Source organism: Zosterops lateralis (genome assembly GCF_965231275.1).
Source record: "Zosterops lateralis genome assembly, chromosome: 10".
NCBI classification, from domain to species: Eukaryota; Metazoa; Chordata; class Aves; order Passeriformes; family Zosteropidae; genus Zosterops; species Zosterops lateralis.
Window position 1 is genome coordinate 19,532,318 of NC_139770.1, and position 23,668 is coordinate 19,555,985.

The window sequence follows — 23,668 nt, forward strand, 5'->3', positions numbered from 1 at the left end:
AACTGTTTTCCTCATGCAGTGGGTTTTCATGACAGGTCATGCAAGTGTTATGTGAGTTACACTTGGCTCTGCAATCATTTTCATTCCCCATCCATTCCCCCTGCACCCATGTGGTATGGCCACATAGCCAAAGTGCCTTGTTTAAATGTCCTTCCAGGAGATATTAAATTCATTTTTTATCATCAGGAAAACTTGTCTGTGCCTGTCTGGTGGGCCCTCCTTCCAAACATGGCCCAGAGAATTTCACCCTGGCTCAACAGCCATTTTTGAGATGGAAGAATGTATCTTACCTGTGTTTCTTTTCACTTCCTGAAGTCAAATGGCTGTTAACAAACCCAAAGGAGGTTCCATTAAACATGAATGACACCCCCACTGCTCCTTTATTACCTGGCAAAGGGGAAGCAAAAAATTACAAAAAATTAATCCACCTTCAGGCTGAGTCTAGCAAAGATAATAAAGCACCTAGCACATGTGAACTGGAGGATGGAGAAGAGAAATTGACTTAATCAGCACAGAAAAAAAATAGTACATACAGCACAGATTGTGGGAACAAATTTTTAAGGGTGTTAAAAAAATTAGTTGAAGGGACAGAAGTGCAACTTCCTTGTGAAACCCAAGAAAGAGCAATCCAATAGCCAGTCAAAAGTGTTTGCTGGGTATATAAATATATATCTATGTATATATCTATATATGTGTGTGCTAAGTATACACACAAATAGATTTCCTATCTTACAGGGTAAAATACAATCAGTGCTAGTGGGACACAACTTTAGGAGTGTCACATAAAGGTTGCCCAAGGAGTGTGGTAAAAGAAGAGCTGTTCCATGTGGGCTGCGCAGATCACAGCTGCCTCACCCAGCGTGTTGGCGATGCCCGTCTTCACATTGGCTGTGCAGATGTGGCTGATGCGGTTCTCGTGTTCTGGCTTGGCCAGGACAACGATCCTGATGTTCCAGAGGGTATGGATGGCTATCTGCAGGAATGGGAAGGGTAGAGGTTATATTTCTGTAAATACCTGCCAAGCTGTTCTGTGGCTGCAGCCTTCCTGACTCCTTTGATAGCACTCCTACAGAAATTTTCTTCCTGTGCTCAGGATATGTTTTCAGTCATTTTAATCAATGCTGGAAGGAAGAACCTTGCTATTTTCTAGTCCTTTTTTTCTAGTTAATCTTTGGATTATCTTGCACAAAATATTTTCCCAATCGCCATGAGAGTTAGCTTTCCAGATATGCTTAGATTTGTTTCCTGATATCACTGAAACCCAGGAACGTCCAAAGCTGGTCTTAATAAGGTTTAGTTTCTCTTCTGACTCTGCCTGTGTACTGTTACATCCTGCTTTGAAAGTGCAATAGCCAAGGGCAAGATCTAGGCTACAACTGACTCAAAGTTTAACAGTCTCCTTCTTTTTGAAAGTCAAAATAACACCAGCACTTGACTTGAGTGCTCAACATCTCCCCTTGCTCCTAGGCTGGCAGGGTCCCTCCTTTGGCAATGGGAGGTCACTGTCCATAGCAACAGGTCCATCTAGTCACCTCCAGGGGGGCATCTTCTGGAGCCCACAGACAAATCCAGTTCACTCTCCCTCACCCAGATGCAATGACAATAAAGGGAGGGAAAGGGAGGAGGTACAAGCAAAATCCCACTTATTCCCATCTCTTTTATTTGTACAACATGTACATCCTCATCTCCTGTGTTCCATGCAATAGCTGGAATAACCCCTTACCACTTTGAAGCTGATACTGGTTATTTCCTGCAGAGATTGCCTTAGGGTCTCCAGCCATTCCTTCTCCCCCTGGGGATCCTCCTGGGTGCCAATCACATAGATGTCATGAGGTATGTAGTCAGCAGTGTCATCACGGGTCCTCCCCTGCCCCTTGGAGAGGAACCAGGAGGTGATCTTCTTTGGGGGTGGGGCTGCACCTTTTATTAACACATCAAACACCAAAGGAAGTCAGAGAATGTCCTGTCAAAACCAAGATGAAGATAACACATGGGGACAGAAATTATGGGCTTCACATCTTGTATCACTTTGGTATCAGCCAGGGCACACTATTCTAAGATGATGATGTTACCCCCACTTGAGTCACTGAGAAAAGAGTGATTCTGCTTTGACCACCCTCCTCTTGTTGATCAGCTGTCCAAGACCAAGGCTAGCACGGAGTAAAGGCAGGGAGCTGTACTCCTCCTGGCCTACCACTCACTTGACTTATTCCTTAAGGATGGCCAAGCAGAGACAGCTCAGCTCACAGCAGCTGAACCAGGCTTCTGTCCCAAAAGGGAGAAAAATAACCTACATTCCACTGTCCTCAACCACACCCTTCTCTAAGGACCACAGACACTCAGCTGTCTTCCCAGGCTGGACATGAACTCTCCCTAGTCAAATGAGAGCAGCTGATGTGGAGTTTGTGGAATTGCTCCTGTCCTTTCTGCAAGGTGGAGGATGATGTGCACGGCTGCACCAGCTTTGTGGCAGCCACAATTCCCTGTCACTGGAGCAGTCCTTCAACAGGGACAACTTCATGGTCCTTTGAGCAGAACCATAAGAAGTGTCAAACCACATGCCAGATTAAGTCTAGATATCAGCTCTTCCCCTGTCTCAGGGAGAGGACAGCCCTGGTATACAGACCTGCCATGGAACACAGAGAGTGTGGAACTCGTGGTGCCAGCTGAGCACACCTTTAGACAGTGTCTGAAGGAATGCCCATGGCAGAAGGGAGCCCATACCCATATTCCAGGTGCCAATGAAGATGGTGATCATATCAGGCTCTGGTTGCTCTGAATGTTTATTCTTCATTTGCTGCAGAAGCTGACAGAACCCCTCTCTCTTCTAGACAGGGAGGAGCAGAGAAAATTAATGAGATACTTAACTCCTCAGATATGACCTCTTGAAAAACTGGCTGAACCAGGAAATCCCCAGCACTCTTGAAGGGCAGATTTAGCTCTGCACTATCCTGAAACCTTCCAAGAGGCTGCCTTTCCTGTGGTGCTTTTTAAGGCATTTAGCTTGTGCATTGCTTTAACAAATGCTGAGCTGGTCAGAAAAAAATCCTTTATTCCCCCTTTGTCTATATGAACCTTTTCAGTCCTTGCTTCTCCTCAGTGCTTCCTCTGTCCTCCTGCCTCAGTGGCAGCACTTAGGTGTTCGGTATCTCCCTTTAGACAGCATACTTGCTCATTTTCTGGATATTTCCAGAACAGAGAAGAAATTAATATTTACAAAGGCAACTACTGTCCTTCAACAGTTCCGCTTTCTACTCAGGAATGCCCCATTGTTCTACTCCCACCTGGGTACCTGCTCCAGGCTGGCAGGAAAAAGCACCATCTACGTACCTTGGAATCAGAAAAAACATATTCCTTCCGTTGTGTTTTTTCTTTTTCTGTTTCCAGAACAATCACCAGCTTGTTTGGAAGCTTCTGGGACTTGATGAGCTGCAAGACTGAACAGAAGGCTGGGTGTCATGAGCTGCAGTCACTGAAATAAGGGTCCCACCAAAACGAACAGAACCCTGCTCAAAGGCTTGGGATTTACATGGTCTTTTCTGTCTGTGCAGCTTGTCTAGCAGACCTGCATTTTAAAGTTGCTTAATCCTGTTCCCAGTAGGAACACATTTGGACTCCAAGTGAAGGGGACCCCCAAAAGTCTTCTGCTTGGAGCTCTTTTCCATCCCAAGCCTTGCAGCGTGAAATGAAGCCTTAACTTATGCAGGCAATCCCCCTGTATCCTGAGCCAGCCTACATGTGCTCCTTCCCCATCTGTTAAAGAGGATGTAAGACCTCATTTGGTGGTAAAGGTGATTCCTCCCATCTAAAATAGCAGCTAATTATTATGAACACCAGGTGGAGAAAGCCATGCATGAAAGCTCATCTTTTCAATTACTGCCAGCAACAGGTTGATTTTCTAGCAGGAGAGAGCCCAAGGGCATCATCTACTCTCTCACAAATCTCTTTGTCTCAACTTCAGTGAGCTGCTTTTTCAGACAGACAACAGAAAAAAGGGAAGTTGTTTGAATCAGGTGATTACAGACCAAACTGGCATTTGGTCTGTAATCAGAGAGAGATACCAATCTATGTACAAAAAAAATCAAGGGAAATTCACTGAAAAATGTAACTGAAACTGAGTGTCTGGCTTTTTACTGTCAAAATCATCATAGAAGTCAGCAGAACATTGAGATTTTTTTTCAGTGACATTGCTTTTCAGAAGAAAAATTATTTTATTGCAATGAGGTCTATAGGGAATCTTCTACCAAAACCTGCTCCCTTGCAGTGCTAATTCCAGTGTCTTCATTTAGACCCGGAGACTGGGTCTAAAACAATCTGTGAAAGCTGGTTATCCCAGTACTGAGATATCTGTGTCTTGCTGACTGGTGCTCATGCAGCACCCAGGACCTAGCAGAATTCCCTGTCCTCTGGGCCAAACCTTGCCCCGACTGAGGCTGAAGGGAACCCCTCCCCATCATCCAGGGACCCAGGGCCTAGTCCAGCATTTGTGACATAAAGCTGACATCTTACTTTTCTTGTGGGTATAAAACTTGTCTTCTGGACCATCCTTAGATCTCTTGATAATCAGTTTTCCCATTTCCACATCCACTTTGAGTTGCATTTTTGAGAAAATTCCTAGGGAGTCAGTTTTCACCTAGAGGAATAGAGAGCGGTTTTCCATGAGGGACCTTCTACACTTCAGTCACATGTATTACAAATGCAGCACTTCCCTCAATTCCTTGACACATATCATTATGCCAGTCTCACCAGACATCTCTTAGGCATTTTCATGGTGCCAAGCAGCATCCAGGAATAGCTGTTATCTCTGTGGCAGCACAGCAAACTTCCCAGGAGCTGAGATACTGACATAAATCTGCATTACTGTCCTTCCACATTATGATCAGCATCGTTAAAGGAGTAAATTTACCTCAAAAGTAACAGGGGGGATAAGGGAGCGCCGGTGTGTTGAATCAGGACCTTCAATCAACAGCGTTTTCACCTGTAAAATAATTATGTGTAATTTATTGCATTTTGTGACTCTGCATTACACTGAGAGGAATGAAATGAGAACAAAACAATCTTACTGCAGCAGAGCACTGCACTGATGATGAACAAAAAACCAACTAGAGGCAAAGGAGGACAAGAAGATGATATAAAATAGCTTGAAAACTCTACCTTTTCTTCAATAGAAGACAGCAAAGAAGTCAGCTGGTTGAGTTTCAATACAATATTGACTGGACTTGCTTCACCAAGCATCTGAAACCACAGTACAGGAGCAAAAAGTGAGAGGGAGATGGGTGATTACTAAGCCCACAGAGCACAGCCTGGAGTGCAGTCCCAGGAACACCTCACACAGACCAAGAAGCAGCACTTGTACCTTTGCCACTCTGATCTGTAATGGGCAGCACAAGAGTACAGAACATGCAGAAGTGTGGGAGGCTGGAAGGACAAATCTGCAAACCTGTTCCATAGGGTCGAGGCAACTGGCCATGCATGGGAGTCAGCTTGCTGCTAGGGACAAGTTTGCATGACCAGGCCTGGGGCTCAGCATACAGAAATCCTGGAATTTTGCTTTTCTGGCAGGGAGAGGAAAGTCATGGGGATTTAAGTGGGCTTGGGAAAAGGAAGGATGTAGCAGTGAAACTCCCTGGAGTGAGGTTTATGGAAAAAGAAGTATGCAATGTCAGCTCACATGCTGAGGGAGGATGGGGAGGTGGGAATCCTCAAGCAGCTGATGGCACTTTCCTCTAGGACAGGAAGGGGGAGCAGGTGGAGAGGACTATGGGATAAGTGAAACTGCGGAACAGAACTCTGTGTGCCCTCTGCACTGCAGCAGAAAGAGGCTAAAGAAAACAGAAATGGTGGTTCCCACCTGTACTCCACTGGCCATGGTTGCACACCAGAACCATCCCTGCCCCTGTTGACAGCCACCCACACACCTGTCCTGCTCTTCCCACCCCCCAGCCCCCTTACCTGGGAGCGCTGGTGGGTACCGGGATGCAGCTGCTGCTCAAACACCTTCTGGATGGACTCCAGAGATGGGAGAATCCTCGAGGCCTCACTGGGAACACAGACACGGCACAGGGCTAAGGCTGTGGCCGGCTCCCTCGGTCTGTCACACTCAGACAAAGCCACACAGATGGGATGACAGACACACCTTCACGCTGGGCACACGTCCACACTGGGCCTGCCCTCACCGTGTGCCTCCTGAGCTGTGGGATGGGTGATGGGAGCAAATCCCAGCTGCCTGGTAACATGGTCGACAGTGCAGTGTGAGTCAGGCAGCTGACTTTGCCTTGCAAAGCTGGAACATGGCCATACTGGCTGCTCCCTGGGTTTTGCTTTGGAGGTTCTAACTTCCTAAATCTCCCCAGAAAGGTATCCCAGTCTGGGCAAAACCCGAAGATAGACTGTACAAGCAGCATCAACCCAAACTATGCCAACTCACAGATCCAAGTGCACTCAAATGCCTCAGAGCCCAGCACAGTCTGGTGCCTCTGAACGCTGCAGCCATGGGAGCAGCTCAGTTCTGTACAGGGCCTGTGCAGCTGTTGAGGTAGCTGAGGATGTGCTGGGGACAATTCGGGAAAGAGGAAACTAATTTGCAGATATTTCATCATGACAAAGAGGGGCCAGGTGCAGCAAGGGGGTGGAAGAGGCAGCCCTTGATCTCCTGAGCAGAACCATTTACAGGTAACAATGACATTCCTCCAGTACTTCCGAATGAGATTCCCCGGGATGCTCATTTGTTGAAACACTGCTGTGTGAATTTGGCACAGAAGCTGCATGCCTGCGTGCTGATAATGACAAGACTTATCCCAGAAAGAGCAGCCAGGGAGCAAAAGTCAAAAGGGAGATGATGGTGGTGAGCAGCACTAGGATGCTTGCACCGTGTCTAGTCAACAGTGGATATTAATGATTTCTCTCACTTTCCTAAGTCTGAACGGACTGGATTTTATTCCATCTTTGTTACGGAAAGTGCTCCAAGGCAAAAGCGTGCCTGCCTGAAGATACTTGTCTAGGTGCTGAACCAAGGATGACTAATTGCCTAAATTAAACATGCATGTTTGACATTTCAATCTGAAAGACTTGCCTGACTGAACCAGATTCAAACCACGGGAGTACAAGGCACATGTAGGAATCTGGTTCTGCTAATTTATTCCTCCAATGCCAATATTCAGCTCTGGGTCACCAGAGCCAGTGTCACTGCAAACAGTTCTGGCCCCAAACCCAAGAGTCCCACTGCAGCCACCCCAGGAGGCTGCAAGCAGTTGCAGGAACATTGGATGAAGTTCAGCTCGAGAAGAGTGAAAAGATATTTACTGTGATGTGCAGGCTATCTCTTGAAAACACAGCAGCAGCTGATTGAAGCAACTCAGGAGTGATTTCCCGTGGGAAAACTGCCCTCTGCTCACAGTGCAACATGTAGGCTTGTGTGAGGAGGAGGAAGAGCTCCTGTGGGCGTTGAAGCCCACTAAAACCACAGGGTGTTTTTTAATTACATTTGTAACTTCTTTTGTTTTCTTCTCTTGACAGTATAAAAACCTTTAATGATCTTAATTGAAGCATCAGAAGCCTGTGTGTCCACATCCAGTTGCACAAGTGCTGGTATCACAAATGCTTGAAAAACTGCCTTAAAAACTCTATGTGCAAATTATCTGTTGAGGGAGAATAGTCAAGATATGCAGAACAGCAACTGATGACCAAATGATGGCTTCAGACAGCAGATTGATTAGACCACTATTGGTGTTTTTCACTGGAAGCTGAACAAATGCCCTTGTATGGGTAGTCCCTGCTCTCTCTGAGTCAGCTTTCCAGCTGCTGAAGGATTCCCTCGGCCAAGGAAACCCTTGCATGGAAACTTCTTTAGCACAGAATGCCTCACAAAAGTACCCAACAGCCTTACAGGTCTGGGTTTTGTTTGTATATTTCCAGTAAAAGATCTGCCAGAGGAAACAGCCTCTCCCCAGGGTGACTGTTTCTGGTACTGAAGGCTCTAATAAGGAGATGTGCCATGGCTGTCTGACCCCCTTGGCCACTGCTAGCCCTAGAAGGTAGTAGCAGCAGTAGCAGCAGAGTTAAAACCAGCTTTCCCAGTCTCTGATGAACACAGGGGTCCAGGCCTTGCTAAATTAATCAGGGACAAAGCATGAGGGAAGAGCTCACAAACTTTGCACTCTGGTCTGCTGTGGCCCAGCTGTGCTTGAGCTTCTTGGCCAGCTGTGCATCCTGTCCATGGGCAATACCTGAACAAACACAGCAATAACTCACAAACACTTGGTCCACTTCCTCTCCCAGCCTGACTGCTCACTGTAAGCTCTTTCTTTCTCCTGACCACTGAGCAGTTCCATTTCTGTCCCCTCTGCCTTGCTGACCAGTCACCACCCACCCACAGCCCGGGGTCACAGCACGGCCTGAGGCAGCAAAGGGCACTGGATGCTCCTTTCTCGCAGCGACTGCAGCGTGTCTGAGCACGACCCTGAGAGATGGCACAGCTGAGCTCTGTGAGGTGGGGAGGAGACCAGAACACAGATCATAAAACCCTCATGTTCACAGCAAGCCTGTGGCTCCCCAGCAGCCCGGCCAACCCAGCCACAATGAGTCTCATAACACTCAGCAGGAAATTCAGAGCTTCAGCTCTACTGCAAGAGCTCTACTGTGCTGATTAACAACTGTCAAGTTTTTGTTTGGTTTTTTAACCTATTCTCAACTAGTGTGAAAATAATGGAATTGGACATTAAAAGAAGACACCACGAAGCAGCCTAGGAATAACCTGTACTTTCAGCTGGAATTCCCTGCACAACTGAAGGAAGCTCAGGGAAATAAAAACAAAATTTAGGGAATGCCACTGGCAAAATTTGAGTTCAGATGTCACATAAGGGAAGTGAAAGGAATGAGACCAATTTGTCTTTACAAACAAACTGTGGGTCTGCTGACAAATAAAACTAGATACTGAGACATAAAAGAAACAATGGGAAGAATTCCACTGATTGATGAAAGGAATGAAGGGATTTGTCTTTACAAACAGTGGGTCTGCTGATAAATAAAGGTAGATACTGAGAAAGAAACAACAAAGAAGCAATAGGAGGAACCCTAAATTCCATGGGAATTCCACTGATTGACACAAGAAAAGGGGAGGGTATATATTAGAAGGAGGTCTGTATTAAGGGATTTGGGAAGTCTGTAGCTCTTAAGTACCTCAGCCAATGGGGAAAGAGAGAGGGAAATGCGGCAGAGGAAATTAGGATAAAAAGGAGGCTGTGTCCTCTAACAATTTGAGAGACCCCAGGGGAATACCCCATGGCCTCTCCCTTTATTCGAATAAAGTACCAGGACTCCTTTGTCTCCTTTTTGGATATAAACCTCTGGTGTTGAGGATTAATTTTCCTGATTGAAGTAATCTTAAACCCTAGACAACCTCAGAGATTAAAACAGTAGGATACTCAAGCATCAGATTATTAGCCAGCTGAAGGTGAGCAAGCAGTTTGACTGGATGGTAGAGATCCATGAGACAATGTGAGCAAAGAGGGAGAGGTTCCTCAGTGAAACCTAACAGGGACTGAAAGCAGCCACAGCCTGCAGTTCTGGACCATCATGAAAAAATTGAGAAGGCAGCTCCAACAAACCAAAATAATGCAGGTATGAGGAGGAAATTCTGGGGAAGAACTGCATGATGATATGCATTGCCATAGCTATGTGCAGAAGGAGAGAGGGCAGGCCCTTGTCCTTTGCTGGGTTTGTGGTGGTGCAGTGTCCTGTTTTGGGGATGGCTTTTATCCCATATCCATTTTTTGGTTTCGGTTTTTTTGTAGTGTCCAGGGTGCTCGCTGCCCTCCGACGCTGGGAGTACCATGATGGGTGAGAGCCATTACCATTTACCCATTTCTTTTCTTTTCCTTTGGCACTGTGACTAGAGTTTACTGGCTTTCTTCTCAGCCCCTTTGCTTCCTTGGGAGCCCAAAGCCAGTGCGTGCTGTGCCGGGAGTTTGCTGATCCCCCAAAGGGCCACTCGCTGTGCCCAGCCCAGCTCCAGGACCAGCCATTGCCCCAAGCTGTCCATGGCAGCGACTCCCTGCCCAGCCTCCCTGCTCCCTGCCGCTCCCTCTGGGCCTCTGCTGCACTGCAACCCAACACCAGGGCACCACACCACTTCTGCCACAGCACAGAGTTTTTGCAACACTTAGTTGGGCACTCCAGGAGTGCTCACCTCTGCCACTCCAATGTTCATTCTGCAGCCCTTGCACCATCCGGAGAGCACCGGGACCAGCTGCCCCTGAGGCTCTGCACAGGAAACCCCTTTTCCCTCGCTCTGCCATTGCCCACGTGCAGAGCGCCCCCTGCAGCCGCGGGGGAGTCATGGCAGCGCCTGCCCGGCCGGGAGCCACTGGCGCCCCTGGTGGCTGTGCCCAGAACTGCACCCACGGGGACAGCGCTCCACCGCCCAGAGATGGCCAGGGCTGGTCTGGTTTGTTTGTTGGGGCTGCTGTTGTTGTTATTAGTTTGTCTTGTTCTATACATATATATGTATTATAGTAAAGAACTGTTATTCCTTTACCCATATCTTTGCCTGAGAATCCCTTAATTTCAAAGTTAAATAATTTAGAGGGAAGGGGATCATATTTTCCATTCTAAGGGAGGTTCTCGCCTTCCTTGGCGGACGCCTGTCTTTCAAACCAAGACGTGTCCCTACACTCAGCAGGCTTCCACCAGCAGCAGAACTCACCCAGCTCTGCTCTAAGATATCACTTTGCAATGTCCAGTCACCAGAAATCCTACAGAAAATCCAGAAATGTTAAAGATGCCCTGGCAGTTATGGGAATTATATATAGCCTTGTTGCATCTCCTTTCTTTCATCTCTCCACGTGCATTTATGAGGAATAGGGTTGTGAAACCCAGATAAGCTGAAGTAAAATAAGAAGTTGGAAATAGGAGAAGCCAAGCATCATTACAACAGCAGCACCGGAGGTGTTTTAGTAACACAAGACTCTCACTTGTGATTTCATTAGATTTGAGTTTCCATTGTTGAGGTTTATTTTTAGCTGGCCACCTGGGTCTCCCCTCCCGTGTGTGTAGAGAAGCAAGACGCTCAGGCAGGGTGCAGAGGGGAAGCCCTTGGAAAAATCTATCTTCTATCCTCACAGGGGTTTGTCTGTGGGCAGCTGGCTTCTAGGAGAACAGGATCAGGCCAGCAGCACAACCAGTCTCACCTCTGCATACACCAGAGAGAAAGGTATGGCAAGCCATGGAGAGAAGTGTGGAAATATCTGCCCTCTGCTACAGAGTGCCCCAAGAGCTCTGCACAAGTATGGGCTGGTCCCTTTGTTTACAATCAGCCAGGGAGAAATAATATCCTTCCACTAGACAAGGAGGGAGCCCTGCAATGTTCTAGCACCCTGTCAGAATTTTTCTATTTGTGACATGGAAGGTCTACAAACAGGAAAGGTAAAATTTGTAGAGTCAAGAGTGTAGGCTTGTCCCTTTTATCATTTGAGCTGGCCTTCACCAACATCAGTGGAATCACTCCAAGTTCGCAACGCATTAGTGGGAAGGAAAATCAGTGTTTAAAATCTAGTTATACACTAATTTGTGCTTGTTTCTATAAACGGCTTGTGCTTGACAATCCTGTGGGTGTCATTTATGCATTACCAAATTATGCAGTTAATCGGTTAGTGCATTTTTTGTTTTGTTTCTTTCTAAACAAAGCATAAAATACAATACTCCACTGTCTGAACCACCTACAAGGAAACCTGATTGTTAGAGCTGTCTCTTCCAAATAGATTTCATACCTTTGGACCAGAATCACAGGTCACGAGATCTAAATACACTGCTTTTGAGGGCAAGCCAATTTCCTATGCCAGAAATGAGGGTTCTGAATACGTGCACATGGGACCTTTGTCAGACTACAGTGTTATGGCATTACACTCTAAAGACCAGCTTCTAGTTACCTGAAGAGTCCTTTGCAAAGAGCTGTAAGTAATTTCTTCAGTTGAGGAAGATTGCTTGAGCCAGTCTGCACGATCTCAAAGTCACTGATGATGTGAACTCGCAGGTAATCCTGGATGAGTTTAAGATGCTCATCAGAGACACTGTGAAGGAAACAGACAGGTTAAAAGTCAGCTCTTGTCTCTACTTCCAAATATCAAACAGCCTCCTTACTTTTCTCAAATTCCCACTGTTTAGGCACGTGGCTAATAAAACAAGTTCTCTCAGACATTACTCACCCTTCATATTGATAACTATACCTCAGTGGAGAAAGTATATGGATGATTTTAATAATTCAGAAATGTATTTTTTCTAGAAAACAGCTGGACTGTAAAGAGCAGCCAATGCACTGTTGATCTGGTTCCAGTGTTTATTTGGTAGTATAAATGAGGAGTAATTTTGTTGAGTCAAACAGGTCATCAGCTGTTCCAAACACAGAGGCCTGGTGAGCACAGAACTGGGCTGAAGGCTGGTTCAGCAGCCCTGTTGCTTACCCTTCCTTACCTGCTCGTGTCCTGGTACTGTAGTCTCTGGAGCAGGGTCTCAGAAAGGGACAGTTTATTCACATCTGCCGCCCGTGAGTTTTCGGGGAGAGAAGAGGCCTCCTTTGTCTCACTGCCCGGCACTGCCATGAGGATGTTGCGTGGGGGGAGGACAGGAGGTGCAGGTACCAGGTCTAGCAAGAAGGAAAGGAAAGGCACAGTCATTCCAGCTCAGAAATTGGACCTCTTGTCCCTCACTCCAGGCAGGGCAGAGCCCACCCTGCAGGGGCAGTCTTTGCAGAAGTCATCTCTTCTGGAGGGTTTGTGGAGGGATGTCAGAGCTGGGAAGCTCAGGCATCAGCACTGGCCCAGCTGTGTTTCTAGGGATGGCAGTGGTGTGAGAGCAGCTGGATGAAGTGTCAGGCTTGGAGCTCACGTGCAGGCAGCACATGCCTCTGCCTCTGTCTCTGTCTCTGCCTGCAGTGAACTCCACCCCAGCCAGTTTTGACTCTCCCGTCTGCATAGCAGATGTAAAGGTTAATTAGTTATGTTGAATATAATGCTTAGAGAACATAGCTGTACCTCACCCATGTCATTCCCATTATCATGGGGATCTGCTACTGAGGCACAATGGATGGAGGGACATGATGGAAGGAGCACCAGAAGCTGCTAATGGAAAGAAGTGAACAGCTAACGTAAGCAAACAGAAATGGAGAAAATAAACCCCATGACCCAGTGCATAGGGGCTGAATATCCTGCCTTGTCTTGTGGAAATTGAGTTGGAACGAAAAAGGATTTTCCTGCTGTGTCATCCTGCTGTTCAGCATATCTCCCTCTCTTGGGAGAAGAGTGGGTTCATCTCCACTGATCCCAACCATGGTTACCTTTCTTTTCATTCCAATTGCTCCAACACTTTGTTACACATGTTGTACTGTAGCTGGTTGAGTTGTGAGGTTTTGTTTGGTTATTTCCTAAGGGTGGAATTTGCATTACAAAAAGACCCCCAGGACTGACACACTGCTTTTGGGCCAGTGCTGTGATTCAGACACACACCCCTGAGCCATAGGTGGTTAATCTGCAGGGTGCTCATCTTCCACCTCTGCAGTTTCACATCTAAGATGACCAGACATCTGTAGGCCCTACACGACTCCACCGTGATGGCACAAACTGCCTTAACAAACCTAAATTCTAAACATGAGCAGCCCAGACCCAGTGCTAATCTCTCTTCATCTGAAGACTCTTAGTTTTGGCTAGAACTTCATTCCCTGCTGCTTGCCTCTCTCTGTATTATTTTTGCTGAAGTTCCTTCCCTGGCCCTGGGAGCTGGAGACTCAGTACAACTGGCAAAAATCCAGGAACATCTTTCCTGAGCAGCTTTGCAAAATTTTGTTCTGTTTCTTCCAGAAAATTGCATACCAAAATCTTCCAGCTCCTGGTAGTGGGTTCCATCAAAGGGTTACACAGACACAGGGTTGCACAGGCACATCAATCTGCCCTAGTTCACAGGGCCTGTCTCTCTGTCCCAGGGACTGTGTCCTTCAGACAAATTTGATTGCAATGCTCATCATTTCCAGACAGACATCAGACAGGACAGGAGGGATGGCTCTGTGGACATGACCTTCCTCTGGGAGAACTATGACAGATCTGAGGGGTGATCCAGGAAAAATCTGAGGAATGATCTGTGACAAGTGAGTGCCAGGAACCCACAGTGGCATTTGATATAAAATAATTGGGATGATGCCAATCACACCTCTTCATCATACATCTGCCTCTGTACATGGAGTTAGGTTGTCTGGCACTGCCAGAGCCATGCCCTCTGCTCAGGACTGTCAAGAATGTCCCCTAGAGTGGAGCAGCTGAGGGGTTTCAGATGCCCCTCAGCAGCTGCAGGTGTGTGGCACAGCAGAGAGATGTGCTCCAAGCCCCAGGAGAGCATCTCTGTTTTGAGAGAGGCCCTACAGATCCAGGACAAGGAGAGGGTGCAGAGGTTTGGGAGATGCCTGGACATAAACAGCTGGAGTCCAGATAAGGACACCAGATTAACCACCCCACACCAGATGCAGTATACTTCCACAGAGGGTCTCACTGTGTTCCCTCAAGTGAGCTAAAGTGATGCTCCAGGTGCCATACCACAGGAGACATGAGGGTTCACTGCCACAGGGCCTTGCCAGCTCAGGCCTCTCTATGCTCTGCTCTATTTTATGGCACAACATGTTCTAATCTCCTGCCTGCACTGCATATCTCCAGTCAAGAGGTATGAGTCAAGGGTCTGCATGACCAAGTCACATCATGAGTTTCTTACCAGTGTCCTCCTCCAGCTCATCAGCAGCCTCCTCCTCTTCCCGCGGCACTGGATATTTGAGGTGCCATACCAGACCCATGTTCTCCTTCTTGTAATACTCTATTAGTTCCTCCAGGTTCTGAAAATACCTCACAGGGACACCCTCTGATGCCTGAAACAAAACACAGAGGCAGTCATGGCATGGGATTTCCTACCATACAAACATTGCCCCTTGCAGAAGGAAAAACAAAGTCATAGAAAGAGGAAAAAGCCAGTGCTGCTGCCCAGAAAAGAACCTGTCCTGGCCTTGCTGCCCATCTGACCACAGGCTCTGTGCAGAACAAACAGAAACAGATAAGCTCACACATTCCAGCCAGAGTCAGCACAGATGCCAACCTCAAAGACTTACTGAAGCCAACTGGAAGAGCTCTCACACTGGGTTCAGGGTGATTGGCTTCACAGCAAAGGAAGGTTTTAAAAACAAATAATTCTCCCAGATTAATCTTTGTATTCTCTCTTTTACTGAACACAAAACCCCATGACTGTGTTATATTTTGTGGTATCCAGGAAGAACTTTTCTGTGAAATTGCAAGGTAAACATGGCTAAATCCAGATGTTAGCATCCCTTCCAGGATTCAAAGGCTCAGAATTGGGTTCAAATGAAACAAGGTACTGCCCACACAGAAATGCTGGGATGGAGGTTTGGAGAGTGGCAAGGACTGCAAATGCACATGGCATGACTCTGTGTGTGCCAGCTGAATTCTGTGACCAAACCTGTCTCAAGCACACTCTGGCCACTAATCTCAGCAAATGCTTACGCACAGAGGCCAGACACAGGGATAAGGTTTTGGAGGTGTTCAGAGCCAAAGCTTCAGTGTAATTATATCCACACATTGGCACAACAGTGACTCTGCCAGCAGGAACAGTTGCTCTGCCAGCAGCTCTGCCCCACTGCTTCAGCTACAGACCCTACCAAAGACAGACACAGTCTCTCATGGCTCAGCACAGACCTTCTGACCAAGGGAAAGGACCCTGCATCACCTCCCAAACTGCACTGAAGTGCCATCCAATCCCAAGGCTACAGCAACACGCAGCCAAAGCTTTGATCCCTCTCCTTGGGGCACACTCTTCCTGGCAGAGTGCTCCTGGACAAAAGGGTTTCCCACAGAAACCAACCCAAGAAAGCCCTGTTTATATCTACTATAAAAGACCAAGAAGTGGGGGCAGAATGGTGGAGAGCAGTTGTTTTCCATCCTCACGAGGCTGTTGTTCTTGATTTAAAAGAGCAATACTATTCACAACTGGGCAATCTGAAGGAAGAACTGATCACCCCAATAGCAGGCTTGACTGGCACTGTTTTGCAGGCATAAAACTAGATTTTGCATAGGAAACATGGTTAATTAGTAAGGACTTAAAGCTGTGCCTCCAATTTGACATAACTTGTTACGCAGACATTCTGCCCCTGACTAACAGGCAAGGTATTTAAATTTATTTTGGGGTTGCAATGATTGCCTGTAAAAAGTAATACACACAAAGTTTCAATACATGTTTGAACAAGTTTATTTACTTGCCATTCATCTTTGCTCAGTTTCTTATTCTCTGTGAACTTTTTTGTTTGAAAGGCAAATGTAGAAAATCCAAGAAATTAAACAGGCAAGATGTGAGCAAAAACCACAGCAGAACACAGGAAAATGTCTTCAGTGAGTCCTAGCAGCAAGAAGATTTCTTTTTAACTTTTCCTAAATAATAAAATCTCAGGCCAGAAATTAGGACAGTGCTTTCAACAGTGAACTGCATTTGAAGTCGTTAGTGCCCTCAGGCCTGCCATTAAAAATATCTTTCATTTTTAGCTACACCTGCACATCTTTAAAGGCTCAGCAAGGCACATTTTCACAACAAACATGGGTGATGTTTCTAGAGCTCTGCCTGTACAGCCTCCTTTTCTGTTTTCCACATAACTGCTCCTGCATTTAACAAGATTTATTATTCTCATACACTTGGAAATGTCATATTCAGCATGAAGGCAATGCTTGGGCAAACACTGGACTATATTTTTGTGAGGCCAGATATGTTGAAGCAAATCATAGGCTAAAACTTCTCATGATTCTACCCAGTGTAGGCCAAATCCTGCTCTGCTAGAGCAGCACAGACTCTGCACATTCAGAATTCTGACTTCTCATTTACACCAATTAATGCAAATAGTGTCAGGGTCCTCAGAGAGCAGACTCTTCTGCTGCTTGGTGCCAAGTGTGAAGGTTGGGAATCAGGGAAAACCATAAAGGAAAAAACAGCTCTAATCCATCATATGAAAGGATTCTGAAGTCACAGTGCTGCACTGGAACAGACCTGGAACAGTTCAGCCAGTATTCCATGCTTCTCTGTTCATCTTCCATCTTCTTCTGCTCTGAAATCCCCATTTTTGTGATTTTTGACCAGCATCCCCCCATCAGCCCAGAGGGCACTGGTAGTAGCTCTGGTGGCAGGATGGCAGCACATTCAGCCTCTGTCCCCTGCCCATGGCAGTGTTACCCACACTTCACCCTCTGATAACTCTGCCTGGGCTGCCTTCTGCCCACCTGCAGCCCCCATAGATGGGCTGGAGCTCATGACGCACAAGGCTTGGGGTGGCTTGCTTTGCCCTAACTACCCCAAAGAGCACCTGGGAAAAGGCATCCGCCCCATCAGAGCACACACAGAGACCCTAAAAAACACCAAGGACAAACAGGGTCAGGGTTTGCCATATGCATCCCTGTAGAAGGAAAGCTTTGCTGTATGTGCTCTCTCACTTCTTGAATTACTGCAACTTACTCCATTCCTATTCTTTCCAAACTCCTCCTTAACTTTCCTTTGCTACTTCACCACCTGCCTGCTTCCACAGATCTCTCCTGACTGTGCCTGAAGGCCCCTACCCTGTCCCTGCACAGCATCCCTGCCACCCTCAGTGCCCAAACACTGTCTTCTTAGCCTTGTTCTGCCCCTCAGCTCCTGCTCTCCCAGGGTGCCTGCAGGAAGACAGACTGCCATGAACCGGTCTTTTAAGGCCAAACGGAGTCTTGATAGAAGTGGTAGGAAAGGCTGAATTAGCACTTTTTTGCTGCTAAGGATAGGTCAGTCTCTGAAACTGTTCTGGTCTCTGTGGTAAGCAGAAGGAGCATTTTGCAACAGGCCTCCTTCCTCTAACTCACTGCACAGTCCAAAGCTGTGTTTCAGCTCAAATTCCCCAGCATGGCCGTCAGCCCTAGCTCTTGTGCAGCCTGGCTGGGTGCACACATGAGCAGAGAGGCTCTGCTGTTATGAACCCCTTCTACTCTGTTAAGTTGGCCCACTGTGCCCAGCCACCTCTCTTGATGAAGCTCCCCTTCTCCTCCTTCAAGGATAAGTGGAATTTGTGGCCATGTCGAGGAGCAGCTGGGCTTTGCATGCATCTGAATCCAGTTGCTCATTCCCGAAGAGAAGCAGCCTCCACCTCACCATCCCACCAGTGCCAGCTCATCTGACAGCCCACCTTCCCCAAGTCCAGTCAGGAGAAAAAGGACCAACTCCCCATGGCACACAGTAAAATAAAGAACAGCATTTCATATTTTAAGACAGAATTTAGCAAAGAACTGAACATGTGGCCTGAGCAGCTGCACAGAGAAAGTGAGAGCTGAAATAAGAAAATGGGGAACTGGCAGAGTCGGGAGCTCTGACAAGCCATGGCCAAGCACAGAGGGAAGGATGTGCAGCCTCAAACCTGCTCAGCACACACCCATGGTGGGGGAGCCTGAGGGTCCTTCCCCACACCACAAAAGGCAGTGGCACCACCTTGCTACACATTAGTTCAGCTGTCAAGAAAGCCTGAAAGCAAAATCACTGGATTATTCTCATTCATTTTCTTTTGTATTATAATTGTTATTATTTGCAAGGACCTCAACAGAGGAAGTGTGTGGGAAGGGCTGCACCCCTCCAACACACAGCTGTGCCCAGCAGCCCTCTCTGCCTTTTGCCTGCACTATGAAATGAGCTTCTCCCAGTTTAAACACCCCCCCAAACATCCCCACTCCCCACAGGAGAGCATGGCGCCCTGCTTTGTGCTGCCTCCCTCTGCACAGAGGTATAGCAAACCCTATACATTGTTTGAAATGGGAGAGAGAACAGTAAAAGCAAGATTTTGTTGCACTTGCTTCTCCCCTTGGGGAGGGGATGAGAACAGAGCCTGCATGACAAACAACAGTCACATTGTTTGGGACACAAGTGCAAGGTACTCAGATACTGCCTGTGCTGTGTGAGCCCCTCCAAATCCAACAGCTCATGGATCTTGCTCCCAGCCACAGAGCAACAGGACCATGGCCGAGGCTGTGGTGTGTTTCCAGCCAGAGCTGCCTGGAACTGCAGGGATGATGCCTGAGCAGCATCAGTTGAATGTGGAAAGTCTGGTTCAGTAATGTTGCTGTGAGTCCACAGGTTGCTGGATGACCTCCCTGAGGGCTGGTCTCTGCCAGCAAGCAAGGAAAGCAGCCCAAATCTGGGACATCTGCTAGGACATCTGCTTTCTTCCCACTTGAACTTGTGGCAAAGGTTTATAGGTGGGGAAGGAAAAGCGGTGGTGGATAATGAAGTACTGGTATTGAGTCAGGTTGTAGATGACTGTGAGCACATTACCAAAAACTGGATTGATGGTAAACTATTAGTAAACATTCTCCTGACAACTTGCTCCTGATAAACAGGAGCAAGGCAAAATGCAGCCTAAACTTTACACAAGCTTGTTCTGGATTTTGAGGAAGGAATCAGAGGCAGAACAGGGCACAGTGAACAAACCAGAGCAGCACGGGGCACTGCACAGTAAGCTGGAGCCACCCCAGCAGAGACAACAATGAAATCCACTTCCCGCCCCCCTGCCTGCATTTAGTCAGTAACTGTTTCCTCAGGATTATCACAGGATAGATCTTGTTTTAATTGCACAGTGAATTGTTTCAAGTCATTATAAATGTGGATGGCAAGTGTCATCTCCATGGCAACACACCACATCCCCAGAAATGTGCTCACAGGGCTCATGGGACGCCAGAGAGGTGTGGAGGGCGGGCTCTCCTTCTGTGGGGATTCTTCCATCATCCCCGCTGCTACCTTGGCTTTGTGCTGATGGCAGCCACAACATATGGAAAGGAAACACCTAGTGAACATATGCAATTTAGGGAACAGCCCACGAAACAGCAGAGTTGTACACAGGAATCTGGAGAACGGTGAATCAGAGACTGAGCAGCAATTTTGTAGTGGGAAGCTACATCCAAAGCAGAAGTCTCTCCAAGATCTATTAATGAGTGTCGTACAAGATGCAATTCTTCTGCTGTATTTAGTTCCCTAAGGCTTTAGCTGGACTGCTGTGGCCGGCTTGGGGCACAAATTCTTATGGAACATATGAAGCAAAATATAAAGTCTCAAGGAAAATTTCCAAGGAAGACCAAAGAGTTGGAAAATGGGTTTCACACAGAAAGCTCAGAAGAAAGGGACTTGTATGGTCTGGGAAAGGGACAGCCTGGAGATGTCACAGCAGCAGTTTTAAATTCTCTTCTAAAGAAGATGGCAACCAGAGGTGCTGCAAGGCCCTGAGGGACAGCAGTGCCAAGCACTCAGGCACTCCTCACAGCCAGTTGGCAAGTGGCTGATCTGCCTCAGCCCAAAACCAGGGCAACACTGGGCTCAGACACCTGCAAGGCCTCCAGCCACTCTGAACTCTGTGACTATGGGAAGCCCTCTGCCAATCTCCCACCTTCCTTTATCCAGATCCAGAACCCTTGAAGAGCATGGGTAGAGCTGAACCTGACCATGCTTTTCACCACCAGCCCTGGCATTTCAACTACATCCCAAACCACAGCTTTGAGACCTTCAACTTCTGACTCCAGCTCTTTTGGCTGTGAACCTTCTTTCCCACAGGAGTCTTGATGCCTCCTGTCCCCCAGAGTCTGCCCCAAATTCTGCCTTCCAGTTTTCAACTTCCTCCAGTCCTCTGTATGCTCACAGTACAAGGGCTGAGCACAACTAGCTACAACCTGCTCTTGTTTTCTTGATGAACTGACTTCTAGGCTGTTAATTTATGAGGATAGGTACAAGTAACACCTTTAATCACTAGACTTTGGTTAAATCTTGTGACCCCCTTTCCAAATTCAACCATCTGAACTGTTCACCAGGTTTTTGTATGGTTATGATAATCTGGTCTTCCTTTGTATCTAGTGTATCCAAGTAAAGCCATCTGGCCAAGAGAACTCCTTGCCAAAGATAATCCAAACATGGGTTTAGTGACGAGCAGCTCTGAACATGACTTTAAGAGAAGTTGGAAATGGAGTATAAAGACATGAAGTAAAAAGATGTAAAGCCTATATTAACTAGGAGAGGAACTGGTTAACTTGGGGTTCATTACAACAATTGTATAAATAGATGGCACAGGAAGTCTGGGGCCCTCACAAGGAAGAGGAAGTGTTTTCCTTTCCTGAGCCAAGGCACAAGGAGGAACTAGGAAACTGATCATCTGGTTATATTGCTTTAGGCCAATCTTTTCTAACTAGAGTACCTTAAAACATGTATTTAAACACATACATAGGCATTTCAGTAACAGGCAATAAGTTTTCAAAGTTACAGAATTCTCGCAAATACCCACCAGCTTAAATGGAAGCAGTAAATCAGGTCAATTCTACTGTGGTGAGAAAGGCTGGCAGGAACTGTTCTTTTAGATTTGAAAAAAAATATATATTATATTTTGAAGTTTGGAAAAAAGTTGTCTTCAAGACCGTATGTTAGCTAGGAAGTCTAGGTGGCATTTTTAAATTGACATTTGGCTCTCATGTAGACAAGCTTTTTGTATTTCACTAAAGAATTGAACCTAAGAGCTAAGAAATTCCTGGTAAATTATTTTTAAAGCATTTTTACCAATCTCACTGTGTTTCAGTTTCATTTTGTTATCAAACCTGCCTTATTTTTAGATCAGATCTTGTGCTAAGAAGTTTAAGGAGCATTTCACAAAAATGGGATCATAGACAGGAATCACAGCTGGGAGAAACAGCTACTTTCCAAAATATAAGCCACCCAGAAATGTACTCTAGTTTGAATGCAACACCTGGGGCGTGGAAGAAATGGAGCTACCTAGGAGCACAGAGGGAGAGAAGCAAGTGTGTAGCTGAGGAAAAGAGGGTTCCTGTGACCTGGAGGGTCAATAAAGAAATTAACTTTAATAGGAGGTGGGAACTTGTGGGCTGGAAAGGGAATTCTGCTGCTGGATAAAGCTCAGCAAGAGAGTCTCTGCCAGGGATGAGAGAAGAGGTAGAGGGAAGAATCTAGGGAACATGGGTAGAGCGTGCTGGTGCGTGGCCAGAGCAGCACTTTCTCACTTGGAAAAAATCATACAAATTTTGGGGAGAATAGCACAGTGTAAGTGCAGTTTTAAGTCATACACCTTGAATAACGTTGGAGGGATTGGAAAGTGAACAGTCCCTGTCTCCTCCAAAGTGAGAGATGATGGAGGCTTTTTGTCTCATTCCACCTTTGGTTTGTTCCTGATATTCAAGTCTGTTAATACATGTCACTTCTGCTACAGTGGCCTTTTAAGACTTTGGGTGAAAATCATGGAAGGCCATCTCACTTTTTCCTATGTGCAGTGTCACAGAAAGGACTTGAGAAGCACAATGCATTCTTTGTTTCAAATGCTTAACAGGTTCATGTGTGTGGAATGTGAGACCAGTTGTAGTTAATTCTAAAAAAGATCTGACTCTCGTATCTGCTACTGTTGTTCTCTTCTGGCTATGCAAGAGTTTTTCTTTCTGTGATCCCACCCAGGCTTCGTTCTGGCAGCCCAAAGACTAGTTGTGTTCACAGGTAGGCAGTGCTCCCATAGCAGAATTGGGACATTTGCAGATTAAGAGAGTCTGATGGAGGAAAGGAATATTGAAAGGAGTTCTCAGTAGCGTATTTTTACTGCCAGATTTTTATCTCAAGTTCCTTGCTAAAATTCTACATTCTAAAGAAAAATGTATTAGAAGTTCTGGAGGGCAAAGAAGTGGAAGTCTTTTGAACTGGCATTCTCCACACATGATAAAGATGTAGATCATAAAAACAATTTACTCAGATCCTACTTAAAGACCTCATTCTTTTCTGCTCCAGCAGTCCAGTACTTTTTATGATTCACATAAAAAGTATGTTAATTGCCAAATATCCAACTAATATAGTTAGATAGAAGCCAAGAAGAGCACCAAACAATTCTAGAAAGCACCAAGACCATGTACTTGGTATAGTTCTTCACATTCTTCAACTAAATAAACCATTCAAACTCCAGCCTTCAAAAAAGATTTTGCCAATACAGCACACAACGATTCAACCTGTAGCACCAAGAGAAACCTGCTGAGAAAACAACCCTTTCAGCATTTCTCTGTGGTATAATAAATAAGATTTACATCAACAAAAAGCATACAACAGTACAGTTCCATAATGGAACATGAAGGACTTGTATTAAATTTAGCTACAGGGTGCAAGTCAGATGAGTTGATGATGAATGAGCAAGAACTGCAGATCCATGAGGATCTGATGCATTTTTTTTAGCACCTCTGTAGTGTGTAGGTGGAATTTAAGGAAACGTTTTGGAGCATACTACTTCTAAGAACTTTAATGATTTTATCACAAGCTTTGTGCTTTTTGGTTTTCCACTGAAGAGCTTCAACACTTGAAGTCAAATGAAAATTTCCATTTTAATTGCTTCATAAATTATCTAGCTCTAGTGTTTTCCAAGATAAGCTTGAAAACTTGGTCTCCAAGAGTTGTCAAGGCACCTAAGGCAGCAAACGTAGCACACTTGTTTCTGAAGGCACTTAGTGAAGGTCACCATGATTCTGTCAGTGCTCTCAGCTGACAGTAGCTGGGCCGGGAGAACTATTGCAGGTTACCTGCTTCTTGTGGAAGTTCCCAGGCTCCCTTCAGATTTTTC

The 23,668-nt window shown here is 46.2% G+C and overlaps 1 protein-coding gene across 2 annotated transcripts in view; it reads right to left on the minus strand.

Moving 5' to 3' along the window:
• The window catches only part of INPP5D (inositol polyphosphate-5-phosphatase D), a 52,646-nt gene that overhangs the window by 13,080 nt on the left and 15,898 nt on the right, over positions 1-23,668 (minus strand). For both annotated transcript variants that reach the window (XM_083868970.1, XM_083868969.1), the window contains exons 3-14: positions 14,746-14,896; positions 12,466-12,637; positions 11,925-12,065; positions 5,953-6,040; positions 5,155-5,235; positions 4,907-4,978; positions 4,510-4,633; positions 3,331-3,437; positions 2,725-2,827; positions 1,724-1,920; positions 856-973; positions 291-387 (exon numbers count right to left, since the gene is read on the minus strand). In XM_083868970.1, the coding sequence (XP_083725096.1) occupies positions 291-387; positions 856-973; positions 1,724-1,920; positions 2,725-2,827; positions 3,331-3,437; positions 4,510-4,633; positions 4,907-4,978; positions 5,155-5,235; positions 5,953-6,040; positions 11,925-12,065; positions 12,466-12,637; positions 14,746-14,896 (1,451 nt within the window). The remainder of the gene's footprint in view (positions 1-290; positions 388-855; positions 974-1,723; positions 1,921-2,724; positions 2,828-3,330; positions 3,438-4,509; positions 4,634-4,906; positions 4,979-5,154; positions 5,236-5,952; positions 6,041-11,924; positions 12,066-12,465; positions 12,638-14,745; positions 14,897-23,668) is intronic.